The sequence below is a fragment of the Bombina bombina genome, chromosome 12 (genome assembly GCF_027579735.1).
Source record: "Bombina bombina isolate aBomBom1 chromosome 12, aBomBom1.pri, whole genome shotgun sequence".
Classification (NCBI taxonomy): Eukaryota; Metazoa; Chordata; class Amphibia; order Anura; family Bombinatoridae; genus Bombina; species Bombina bombina.
In genome coordinates, this window is record NC_069510.1 from 77286385 (window position 1) to 77300628 (window position 14244).

Here is a 14244-nt window from a genome sequence, read left to right on the forward strand (position 1 = left end):
AGACTAGCAATAACACTAGCAAGCTTGGAAAAAACTTTTAAATAAATTTACAAGCTATATAAAAAACGCTACTGCGCCTTTAAGAAACATAAAAATGTGACACAGTTGAATTAACAATGAACCAAATATGTTAAAACAACCAAATTTTAACAGAAAATGTATAAAGTTAGCAGAGGATTGCACCCACCAGCAAAAGGATGATTAACCCCTTAATACCCAAAACGGATAACAGTTGAAATAATAAACGTTTTTATCACAGTCAAACACACTGTCACAGGTCTGCTGTGACTGATTACCTCCCTCAAAACTAGTTTTGGAGACCCCTGGGCTCTGTAGAGACGTCCTGGATCATGGAGGAAGAAATAGGAAGACTGTGACTAAATTTTTACTGCGCAATAAAGCGCTAAAATAGGCCCCTCCCACTCATATTACAACAGTGGGTAAGCTCAGTAAACTGTTTTTATGCAGAAAAAAACGACAGCCATGTGGTAAAAATCATGCCCATAAAGTTTTATCACCAAGTACCTCAGAAAAAACGATTAACATGCCAGTAAACGTTTTAAAATTGAAAATTATGAAGTGTTATTAATAAGCCTGCTGCTAGTCGCTTTCACTGCAATGTAGGCTCAAATATTACTTTAATATTGACAGTATTTTCTTAGTGAAATTCCATTCCCCAGAAATACCTCAGAGTATACATACATACATATCAGCCTGATACCAGTCGCTACTACTGCATTTAAGGCTGCACTTACATCGGTATTAGCAGTATTTTCTCAGTCAATTCCATTCCTTAGAAAATAATTTACTGCACATACCTCCTTGCAGGTGGGCCCTGCATGCTATCCCCTGTTCTGAAGTTACCTCACTCCTCAGAATGGCCGAGAACAGCAAGTGGATCTTAGTTACGACCGCAAAGATCATAGAAAACTCAGGCAGATTCTTCTTCTAATGCTGCCTGAGAAGAAACAACACACTCCGGTGCTGTTTAAAATAACAAACTTTTGATTGAAGAAATAAAAACTAAGTTTAACACACCACAGTCCTCTCACACGTCCTATCTTTAGTTAGGTGCAAGAGAATGACTGGGTATGACGTAGAGGGGAGGAGCTATGTAGCAGCTCTGCTTGGGTGATCCTCTTGCACTTCCTGTTAGGGAGGAGTTATAATCCCATAAGTAATGGATGACCCGTGGACTGACTACACTTAACAGGAGAAATATATAATTTCCTCCTATCATCATAAATATTTAATTATCCTTCTCTTTTAATGATACAAAGAAAATATCAAAGCATATGAGATGTATATTTATATATTCTGCACATGTGTAAAAATGTGTTAGTGTTGTCTAAATGTAGCCACCAACTATCAAGCACTACCCAGGTGCAGAATACAAAATGGGCAAGACCCTAATATTACATTCAAATAACGATAGCAGGAATATCTTCGAATACTAATAAACTGTTATTTGGATTACAATGGATTTCGATCTCTGAATCGTGATTCTTCTTTTTAAATACACTTGAAATCAAATAAGAGGATCCATATTAATATAGATTAATGTGAATGGATTAGGCAATGTTATGTACAAATTTGTAAGACAAAAGTAAAGTTTAATGAGACATACCAGACTGGGACAAACCCAAGCTTGAGGGTCCAGCAACAACATCCATCTCTGTAAAATATTAAATCAGGATTGGATATCATTAATACAACTCAGAACCTCGACACGAACAATCATTGTTTTTCAAATTGACAAAGTTAAACATTATAATTCTTCACGTGAGTTCATGGTTTTCAAAAATGTATTTATAAATAAAGAGATCATGTATATTTTTGTTAAAACTTTTATGTTGTTGACTGGCCTTTAAAGGGACCCTAAACACCTTCTGGTTTCTCATATTACATTTTTTTTTTTTTAATTACATAGTTACTGATTTGCATCTTTATTGTGCTTTTACTTTTTTTAAATTAGCTTTTTCATATTTATTGCTGTTTCAAATACTTACCTAAACCACCGCCTATTGAAAGTAATGATCGCCGCCATCTTGTAACGCACGTTACAGCTGATGCCATGTCACGTGATGTGTGCATCCATTTCCACTACCGCACATACGAAGAGACAAGAGAGCACTCTCCACTGAATCTATGAGGCTCGTACTCAGCAACCTTGTGAACGAGCTTCATACATTCAGTGGAGCCGATGTTATTGAATGCAGCTTCATGTCATTAGATCTGATAATATTTATACATATACAAAACCATATAACAATGCACTAGGGACAAAGGGGTAATTTGCAGCCACATAAAACTTATACTGCAGTGCTTGGCTGTCTGGTCGTCAGTATCCCTGTTGTGTACGGAACAGTCACTAAACACTACATTCTTTGGCTGACCTCTCCCTACAACCTAACAAAAGACAAACAAAGTGTTCCCTGCTCTGATCGGACCCTATGCAAATCTGCTCCATTCCTAGGCTTTGATTTGCGGCTCTGCCCGGCAGCTCACTCTCTGTGCTCCGCATGTGATAGGTAGCAGGCATTAGGAAGATCAGAGCAGGGAAAACTTTGTTTGTCTTTTGTTAGGTTGTAGGGAGAGGTCAGCCAAAGAATGTAGTGTTTAGTGACTGTTCCGTACACAACAGGGATACTGACGACCAGACAGCCAAGCACTGCAGTATAAGTTTTATGTGGCTGCAAATTACCCCTTTGTCCCTAGTGCATTGTTATATGGTTTTGTATATGTATAAATATTATCAGATCTAATGACATGAAGCTGCACTGACACAAGAAACAATACATTACAAAACGTTTAAAGAAACTAAAACATAATAATTATATCTTATATTTATGCTCAACAATTAAAATGAGTAACGTTTTAATATGTGTGTATTGTGTATTCTAAAGCAATTAAACTAAAGAAAGTTTTCCCTGCTCTGATCTTCCTAACGCCTGCTCCCTATCACATGCGGAGCACAGAGAGTGAGCTGCCGGGCAGAGCCGCAAATCAAAGCCTTGGAATTGAGCAGATTCGCTTAGGGTCCGATCAGACTCTGACAGGCACAGGAAAGCAAAACAATTTATGGCTTGAGCGGGAGCTTGGAGAGAAAGGTGAGGGGTAGAAGGGAAAAGAGGGGGAATGAATAAATGTGCTTATAGGAATGAATAAATAGCGTACATGAATTCAACTTTAAAAAATAAATGCAATTTTATTAGCTATATAGCAATCAATAGCTGATGCTGCTTCAAAATCTATTCTTGTGCAAAAAGCTAAAGATAATCGCTTCAAACGTTATAGCAGTAGTAGTTTTTTACTGTTGCGTGCACGCTCACAGCAATAAGCACAGACTTTCACCATGTCTGCAGGGATTCAGCAGGGAGCAGGAACAAAGCACAAGTAAATGTAAAAAAAAAAAAAAAAAATAGGAACACCCATAATTAAAAAAAAATTTGATTTGTATTTTAAAAACTAAAACAGCATTATGACTAAAAAACAAAAACAAAAAAACCCCCTAATGACAAGTGTTTAATGTCCCTTTAAGTAATTTTATGTCTTCTTGCATTGTCATCAATTGTTAGACATTGAGCGGTCATTTTTTCTTTTTATATTGCTAGTATATCTTTTGGAATTTATAAAATTGAAAATCGGATACTGTATTATTCATATTTATACTAATTAATATATACATTTGACAAACATGTCTAAAGTAATGCCACTGTTACAGCAAACCCATGTTCACGTCTCTGCGCAATTATATCTTCCATGAGCATTGCGCAATAATTAAAAGCCTAATTGCACATCCGTGATTAGGAATTGATTTGGATCTAGTAGTGTGATGAGTATATTTTGTAAATCTTTAGAATATATTTACAATTGTGTGTATCACGATATTCCAATAGGATCATTGTAAAGATTGAATGATACAAAATAATATTGCAAACTTTTCTATGAATCGATATTCAATGTATGAAATGGCGGAGGATAGGGATTTCACAGATGCGCAATTCCATTTTAGCTCTGTGATGCATATTCAGAAGAGCGCTAGAAAAAGCATTATTCCTATTTAATGTGTGACGAATCTAAAATCAGATGTCTACCATCATATGCAAAGTCTGTTGTTTGATCTATATAGGTTGAATATATGACTATATACACATTGCTTAAATATATACTCAAATATTAATATATTATATGAAGTCTGATATTTACCTGGTTCAGCCTCTGTAGTGCCTTCTCCCAGGTCATGATTGCAGCTGCACTGGCTTCCAGGGCCAGGAATTTCAGACAACTCCTCTGTAGTTAAAATCCAAATTTATTAGTTATACAGGATCAGACAAATAAACCACAACGTTTCGGGGTCAATACGCCTTAGTCATGTGATAAAAAAAACACTCATAACACACCTGTTTAAATAGGCTGACTAGGTAATTAACCCCTTATAAGATTATCAAGTGAAATAAATCACAATAGTATAGCCTTACTGACCTCTACTGGCCAAGGGTGAAATGACATGAATAATAAAAACAAATATTCAAGCCTAAAGGATATGTACATATTTACATGGTCACAAGCAGTAGTATTTTATACAAAAAACATAATCTTTCAACATTCTTGCCTACAAATTAGAAAGGTCTCAATTATAATCTAGAATGTAAGCACTACAAATGTATTCATAATAAATAATAACTAATAATAATAAATAATAATAATAACTAAGCTATATTTATTGTTAAAATATGTTAAAATTTTGGCTGTTTCCTGCTGTGCATTACAAGTTTGTGTACTTTGCAAAAAAGAGTGCATTGTGTGCTGTCCTACTTCCAGCAGTTCAATATTGCTAACAGGAACTGTTTTCTGCTACGTCACTGGCGGAGGGATACTGGTTTTACCGGAGGAACAGGTGTCTGGAATAAGTTGAGGCGGAGCAAGGGATCTCTGCCTCGTTCCAGAGTGAGTTTCATTGGCCAGGATTGGGCCGTGCCCCCATAGAGGCGTCCGGATAGAACCTACAGCCGTGAACGGCGATACCCGCCTTCCCCATCGGATTGGGTGAGTGAGAGCTCCACTGTCTGCATAGGAGCGAGTGAATGAGTGGTACATTAAGGAACATTGTAGTTCATGCTTTAGCACTTTGCACTTTATGAGACATCTTTTTTGCTAATTATATATTACGGACTGCCGGCCATATTCTGGGTTTACTTTTCTTTGCATTTGTCAAACTTTATAAAAAACATAATTTATGCTTACCTGATAAATTTATTTCTCTTGTGGTGTATCCAGTCCACGGATCATCCATTACTTGTGGGATATTCTCCTTCCCAACAGGAAGTTGCAAGAGGATCACCCACAGCAGAGCTGCTATATAGCTCCTTTCCTAACTGCCATATCCAGTCATTCGACTGAAACAAGCCGAGAAAGGAGAAACCATAGGATGCAGTGGTGACTGAAGTTTAATTAAAATTTAGACCTGCCTTAAAAAGACAGGGTGGGCTGTGGACTGGATACACCACAAGAGAAATAAATTTATCAGGTAAGCATAAATTATGTTTTCTCTTGTAAGGTGTATCCAGGCCACGGATCATCCATTACTTGTGGGATACCAATACCAAAGCTAAAGTACACGGATGAAGGGAGGGACAAGGCAGGCTTAAATGGAAGGAACCACTGCCTGTAGAACCTTTCTCCCAAAAATAGTCTCCGAAGAAGCAAAAGTATCAAATTTGTAAAATTTTGAAAAGGTATGAAGCGAAGACCAAGTCGCCGCCTTGCAAATCTGTTCAACAGAAGCCTCATTTTTAAAGACCCAGGTGGAAGCCACAGCTCTAGTAGAATGAGCTGTAATCCTTTCAGGGGGCTGCTGTCCAGCAGTCTTATAGGCTAAGCGTATTATGCTCCGAAGCCAAAAAGAAAGAGGTTGCCGAAGCTTTTTGACCTCTCCTCTGTCCAGAGTAAACAACAAACAGTGTAGATGTTTGGCGAAAATCTTTAGTAGCTTGTAAGTAAAACTTTAAAGCACGGACCACGTCCAGATTATGTAAAAGGCGTTCCTTCTTTGAAGAAGGATTAGGACACAATGATGGAACAACAATCTCTTGATTGATATTCTTGTTAGAAACTACTTTAGGTAAAAACCCAGGTTTTGTACGCAGAACTACTTTATCTGAATGGAAAATCAGATAAGGAGAATCACATTGTAAGGCAGATAACTCAGAGACTCTCAGAGCCGAGGAAATAGCCATCAAAAACAGAACTTTCCAAGATAAAAGTTTGATATCAATGGAATGAAGGGGTTCAAACGGAACCCCTTGAAGAACTTTAAGAACCAAGTTTAAGCTCCTTGGGGGAGCAACAGGTTTAAACACAGGCTTAATTCTAACCAAAGCCTGACAAAAAGCTTGAACGTCTGGAACTTCTGCCAGACGCTTGTGCAAAAGAATAGACAGAGCAGAAATCTGTCCCTTTAAAGAACTAGCTGATAATCCTTTTTCCAAACCCTCTTGGAGAAAGGACAATATCCTAGGAATCCTAACCTTACTCCATGAGTAATTCTTGGATTCACACCAATAAAGGTATTTACACCATATCTTATGGTAGATTTTCCTGGTGACAGGCTTTCGTGCCTGTATAAGGGTATCAATGACTGACTCGGAGAAGCCACACTTTGATAAAATCAAGCGTTCAATCTCCATGCAGTCAGTCTCAGAGAAATTAGATTCGGATGATTGAAAGGACCTTGTAGTAGAAGGTCTTGTCTCAGAGGCAGGGTCCATGGTGGAAAGGATGACATGTCCACTAGGTCTGCATACCAGGTCCTGCGTGACCACGCAGGCGCTATCAAGATCACTGATGCTCTCTCCTGTTTGATTTTGGCAATCAGTCGAGGGAGCAGAGGAAATGGTGGAAACACATAAGCCAGGTTGAAGAACCAAGGCGCTGCTAGAGCATCTATCCTTGCCGCTTCTGGGTCCCTGGACCTGGATCCGTAACAAGGAAGCTTGGCGTTCTGGCGAGACGCCATGAGATCCAGTTCTGGTTTGCCTCAACGATGAACCAATTGAGCAAACACCTCCGGATGGAGTTCCCACTCCCCCGGATGAAAAGTCTGACGACTTAGAAAATCTCTACACCTGGGATATGGATTGCTGATAGGTGGCAAGAGTGAGTCTCTGCCCAGCGAATTATCTTGGAGACTTCTAACATAGCTAGGGAACTCCTGGTTCCCCCTTGATGGTTGATGTAAGCCACAGTCGTGATGTTGTCCGACTGAAATCTGATGAACCTCAGGGTTGCTAACTGAGGCCAAGCTAGAAGAGCATTGAATATTGCTCTTAACTCCAGAATATTTATTGGGAGGAGTTTCTCCTCCTGAGTCCACGATCCCTGAGCCTTCAGGGAATTCCAGACTGCACCCCAACCTAGAAGGCTGGCATCTGTTGTTACAATTGTCCAATCTGGCCTGCGAAAGGTCATACCTTTGGACAGATGGACCCGAGATAGCCACCGGAGAAGAGAATCTCTGGTCTCTTGATCCAGATTTAGCAGAGGGGACAAATCTGTGTAATCCCCATTCCACTGACTGAGCATGCATAGTTGCAGCGGTCTGAGATGTAGGCGCGCAAATGGCACTATGTACATCGCCGCTACCATGAAGCCGATTACTTCCATACACTGAGCCACCAAAGGGCGCGGAATAGAATGAAGAACAAGGCAAGATTTTAGAAGCTTTGATAACCTGGATTCTGTCAGGTAAATCTTCATTTTTACAGAATCTATCAGAGTCCCTAGGAAGGAGACTCTTGTGAGTGGGGATAGAGAACTCTTTTCCTCGTTCACCTTCCACCCATGTGACCTGAGAAATGCCAGAACTATGTACGTATGTGACTTGGCAATCTGAAAGCTTGACGCCTGTATCAGGATGTCGTCCAGATAAGGGGCCACTGATATACCTCGCGGTCTTAGGACCGCCAGAAGCGATCCCAGAACCTTTGTAAAGATTCTTGGAGCTGTAGCTAACCTGAAGGGAAGAGCCACAAATTGGTAATGCCTGTCCAGAAAGGCAAACCTTAGGAACCCCTTAGGAACCGATGATGATCTTTGTGAATCGGTATGTGAAGGTAAGCATCCTTCAAATCCACTGTGGTCATGTACTGACCCTCCTGGATCATAGGTAGGATGGTCCGAATAGTTTCCATTTTGAACGATGGAACTCTGAGGAATTTGTTTAAGATCTTTAGATCCAAAATGGGTCTGAAGGTTCCCTCTTTTTTGGGAACCACAAACAGATTTGAATAAAAACCCTGTCCCGACTGTGGAACTGGACAGATCACTCCCATAACTAGGAGGTCTTGCACACAGCGTAAGAATGCCTCTTTCTTTATCTGGTTTACAGATAATCTCGAAAGGTGTAATCTCCCTTGAGGAGGGGAAGCTTTGAAGTCCAGAAGATATCCCTGAGATATGATCTCCAATGCCCAGGGATCCTGAACATCTCTTGCCCACGCCTGGGCGAAGAGAGAAAGTCTGCCCCCTACTAGATCCGTTACCGGATCGGGGGCCATTCCTTCATGCTGTTTTAGAGGCAGCAGCAGGCTTTATGGCCTGCTTGCTTTTGTTCCAGGACTGGTTAGGTTTCCAGCCCGGCTTGGATTGAGCAAAAGTTCCCTGTTGTCTTGTAGCAGAGGAAGTTGATGCTGCACCTGCCTTGAAGTTTCGAAAGGCACGGAAATTAGACTGTTTGGCCTTTGATTTGGCCCTGTCTTGAGGAAGGGTATGACCCTTACCTCCAGTAATGTCAGCAATAATTTCCTTCAAACCAGGCCCGAATAGGGTCTGCCCCTTGAAGGGAATGTTAAGTAATTTAGACTTTGAAGTCACGTCAGCTGACCAAGATTTAAGCCATAGCGCCCTACGCGCCTGGATGGCGAATACAGAATTCTTAGCCGTTAGTTTAGTCAAATGAACAATGGCATCAGAAACAAAAGAATTAGCTAGCTTAAGTGTTCTAAGCTTGTCAAGTATTTCAGTCAATGGAAGGCCTCTTCCAGAGACTCAAACCAGAACGCCGCAGCAGCAGTGACAGGCGCAATGCATGCAAGGGGCTGCAGGATAAAACCTTGTTGAATAAACATTTTCTTAAGGTAACCTTCTAATTTTTTATCCATTGGATCTGAAAAAGCACAACTGTCCTCGACAGGGATAGTGGTACGCTTTGCTAAAGTAGAAACTGCTCCCTCCACCTTAGGGACCGTCTGCCATAAGTCCCGTGTGGTGGCGTCTATTGGAAAAAATTTTCTAAAAATAGGAAGGGGGGAAAACGACACACCGGGTCTATCCCACTCCTTATTAATGATTTCTGTAAACCTTTTAGGTATTGGAAAAACATCAGTACACACCGGCACTGCATAGTATTTATCCAGTCTACACAATTTCTCTGGAACTGCAATTGTGTCACAGTCATTCAGAGCAGCTAACACCTCCCCAAGCAATACACGGAGGTTCTCAAGCTTAAATTTAAAAGTAGAATCAGGTTTCCCCGAATGAGAAATGTCACCCACAGACTGAAGCTCTCCTTCCTCAGCTTCTGCATATTTTGACGCAGTATCAGACATGGGCCTTAAGGCATCTGCACGCTCTGTACTACGTCTAACCCCAGAGCTATCGCGCTTTCCTCTGAATTCAGCCAGTCTGGCTAATACCGCTGACAGGGTATTATCCATGATTGCCGCCATGTCCGGCAAAGTAATCGCAATGGGTGTCTTTGATGTACTTGGCGCCATTTTAGCGTGAGTCCCTTGAGCGGGAGTCAAAGGGTCTGACACGTGGGGAGAGATAGTCGGCATAACTTCCCCCTCGCCAGAATCCTCTGGTGATAAATTTTTTAAAGATAAAAGCTGATCTTTATTGTTTAAAGTGAAATCAATACATTTAGTACACATTCTCATATGGGGTTCCACCATGGCTTTTAAACATAATGAACAAGGAGTTTCCTCTATGTCAGACATTTTTATACAGACTAGCAATGAGACTAGCAAGCTTGGAAAACACTTTACATCAAGTTAAACAAGCAATATAAAAAACGTTACTGTGCCTTTAAGGGAAACAAATTTTGCTAAAATTTAAAATAACAGTGAACAAAGGCAGTTAAACTAACGAAATGTTTACAGTGTATGTAACAAGTTAGCAGAGCATTGCACCCACTTGCAAATGGATGATTAACCCATTAATACAAAAAACGGATTAACAAATTGAAAAAAACGTTTTTTAAACAGTCACAACTGCCACAGCTCCACTGCGGCTTTACCTTCCTCAATATATGACTTTTGAAGCCTTTTGAGCCCTTCAGAGATGTCCTAAAGCATGCAGGGGACTGCTGAGGGAAGCTGAATGTCTCTGTCTGTAATTTTAACTGCGCAAAAAAGTGCTAAAATAGGCCCCTCCCACTCATATTACAACAGTGGAAAGCCTCAGGAAACTGTTTCTAGGCAAAAATCAAGCCAGCCATGTGGAAAAAACTAGGCCCCAATAAGTTTTATCACCAAAGCATATATAAAAACGATTAAACATGCCAGCAAACGTTTTATATTGCACATTAATCAGAGTATATACCTCTGATAGTAAGCCTGATACTAGTCGCTATTAAATCACTGTATTTAGGCTTAACTTACATTAATCCGGTATCAGCAGCTTTTTTCTAGCAAATTCCATCCCTAGAAAAACTTAAACTGCACATACCTTATTGCAGGATAACCTGCACGCCATTCTCCCTCTGAAGTTACCTCACTCCTCAGACATATGTGAGAACAGCAGTGGATCTTAGTTACTTCTGCTAAGATCATAGAAAAACGCAGGCAGATTCTTCTTCTAAATGCTGCCTGAGATAAAATAGTACAACTCCGGTACCATTTAAAAACAATAAACTTTTGATTGAAGAAAAAACTAACTATATTACACCACTTTCCTCTAACCTCCAGCTATGTTGAGAGTTTGCAAGAGAATGACTGGATATGGCAGTTAGGGGAGGAGCTATATAGCAGCTCTGCTGTGGGTGATCCTCTTGCAACTTCCTGTTGGGAAGGAGAATATCCCACAAGTAATGGATGATCCGTGGACTGGATACACCTTACAAGAGAAAATATAATAATATTAGAATGTGACTATACAAATTAAACTACAATGTCACTTTAATCTAACAAGTTCACCCTACACATTTCTTAAAAGTGACATGACCAAGGTTGTTATGTAGACTTTATACTGCATAGCCTCGTGATTAATATTTTATGATTTGTACATCTCTAAATCACACAACCAAAAATTAGATAGCTGTATCTAGCTCCACCTTCACTTTTGTAAGATACAAGACTTTAACACTTATTATCTGCTTGAGCTGTGTTGATAATTAAAGAAAAGTGCAACGGTATCATATTTAATATCAGGCATGTGCTTGTAAAAAACAGAATTTATGCTTACCTGATAAATTACTTTCTCCAACGGTGTGTCCGGTCCACGGCGTCATCCTTACTTGTGGGATATTCTCTTCTCCAACAGGAAATGGCAAAGAGTCCCAGCAAAGCTGGTCACATGATCCCTCCTAGGCTCCACCCACCCCAGTCATTCGACCGACAGACTGGAGGAAATATATATAGGAGAAACCATATGATACCGTGGTGACTGTAGTTAGAGAAAATAATTAATCAGACCTGATTAAAAAACCAGGGCGGGCCGTGGACCGGACACACCGTTGGAGAAAGTAATTTATCAGGTAAGCATAAATTCTGTTTCTCCAACATTGGTGTGTCCGGTCCACGGCGTCATCCTTACTTGTGGGAACCAATACCAAATCTTTAGGACACGGATGAAGGGAGGGAGCAAATCAGGTCACCTAAACGGAAGGCACCACAGCTTGCAAAACCTTTCTCCCAAAAATAGCCTCCGAAGAAGCAAAAGTATCAAATTTGTAAAATTTGGCAAAAGTGTGCAGTGAAGACCAAGTCACTGCCTTACATATCTGGTCAACAGAAGCCTCGTTCTTGAAGGCCCATGTGGAAGCCACAGCCCTAGTGGAGTGAGCTGTGATTCTTTCAGGAGGCTGCCGTCCGGCAGTCTCATAAGCCAAACGGATAATGCTTTTAAGCCAAAAGGAAAGAGAGGTAGAAGTCGCTTTTTGACCTCTCCTTTTACCAGAATAAACAACAAACAAGGAAGATGTTTGTCTGAAATCTTTAGTAGCCTCTAAATAGAACTTTAGAGCACGGACAACGTCCAAATTGTGTAACAAACGTTCCTTCTTTGAAACTGGATTCGGACACAAAGAAGGTACAACTATCTCCTGGTTAATATTTTTGTTAGAAACAACCTTAGGAAGAAAACCAGGCTTAGTACGCAAAACCACCTTATCTGCATGGAACACCAGATAAGGAGGAGAACACTGCAGAGCAGATAACTCTGAAACTCTTCTAGCAGAAGAAATTGCAACCAAAAATAAAACTTTCCAAGATAGTAACTTAATATCTACGGAATGTAAGGGTTCAAACGGAACCCCTTGAAAAACTGAAAGAACTAGATTTAGACTCCAGGGAGGAGTCAAAGGTCTGTAAACAGGCTTGATCCTAACCAGAGCCTGAACAAATGCTTGAACATCTGGCACAGCTGCCAGTCTTTTGTGTAGTAAGACAGATAAAGCAGAGATCTGTCCCTTTAGAGAACTTGCAGATAAACCTTTCTCCAAATCTTCTTGAAGAAAGGAGAGAATCTTAGGAATTTTTATCTTATTCCATGGGAATCCTTTGGATTCACACCAACAGATATATTTTTTCCATATTTTATGGTAAATTTTTCTAGTTACAGGTTTTCTGGCCTGAACCAGAGTATCTATCACCGAATCTGAAAACCCACGCTTTGATAGAATCAAGCGTTCAATCTCCAAGCCGTCAGTTGGAGGGAGACCAGATTTGGGTGTTCGAATGGACCTTGAACAAGAAGGTCCTGTCTCAAAGGTAGCTTCCATGGTGGAGCCGATGACATATTCACCAGGTCTGCATACCAAGTCCTGCGTGGCCACGCAGGAGCTATCAAGATCACCGAGGCCCTCTCCTGATTGATCCTGGCTACCAGCCTGGGAATGAGAGGAAACGGTGGGAATACGTAAGCTAGGTTGAAAGTCCAAGGTGCTACTAGTGCATCTACTAGAGTCGCCTTGGGATCCCTGGATATGGACCCGTAGCAAGGAACCTTGAAGTTCTGACGAGACGCCATCAGATCCATAAACAAATTAAACATGTCTGGAATGCCCCATAATTGAGTTATTTGGGCAAAGATTTCCGGATGGAGTTCCCACTCCCCCGGATGAAATGTCTGACGACTCAGAAAATCCGCTTCCCAATTTTCCACTCCTGGGATGTGGATCACAGACAAGTGGCAGGAGTGATCCTCCGCCCATTGAATTATTTTGGTCACTTCTTTCATCGCCAGGGAACTCTTTGTTCCCCCTTGATGATTGATATAAGCAACAGTCGTCATGTTGTCTGATTGGAACCTTATGAATTTGGCCTTTGCTAGTTGAGGCCAAGCTCTGAGAGCATTGAATATCGCTCTCAGTTCCAGAATGTTTATCGGGAGAAGAGACTCTTCCCGAGACCATAGACCCTGAGCTTTCAGGGATTCCCAGACCGCACCCCAGCCCACTAGACTGGCGTCGGTCGTGACAATGACCCACTCTGGCCTGCGGAAGCTCATTCCCTGGGACAGATGGTCCAGGGTCAGCCACCAACGGAGTGAATCTCTGGTCTTTTGATCTACTTGAATCATTGGAGACAAGTCTGTATAATCCCCATTCCACTGTTTGAGCATGCACAGTTGTAATGGTCTTAGATGAAATTGTGCAAAAGGAACTATGTCCATTGTTGCAACCATCAATCCTATTACTTCCATGCACTGCGCTATGGAAGGACGAGGAACAGAATGAAGTACTTGACAAGAGCTTAGAAGTTTTGATTTTCTGACCTCTGTCAGAAAAATCCTCATTTCTAAGGAATCTATTATTGTTCCCAAGAAGGGAACTCTTGTTGACGGGGACAGAGAACTCTTTTCTTTGTTCACCTTCCATCCGTGAGATGTGAGAAAGGCTAGAACGATGTCCGTATGAGCCTTTGCCTTTGACAGGGACGACGCTTGTATTAGAATGTCGTCCAAGTAAGGTACTACTGCAATGCCCCTTGGTCTTAGAACCGCTAGAAGGGACCCTAGCAC

The 14244-nt window shown here is 40.9% G+C and overlaps 1 protein-coding gene across 1 annotated transcript in view; it reads left to right on the plus strand.

The window, feature by feature from the left end:
* The first annotated feature begins 2965 nt into the window (after positions 1-2965).
* The window catches only part of LOC128642675 (leucine-rich repeat-containing protein 26-like), a 118514-nt gene continuing 107235 nt past the window's right edge, over positions 2966-14244 (plus strand). Inside the window, exon 1 of the mRNA XM_053695456.1 lies at positions 2966-3110. Coding sequence (XP_053551431.1) covers positions 2966-3110 — 145 coding nt within the window. The remainder of the gene's footprint in view (positions 3111-14244) is intronic.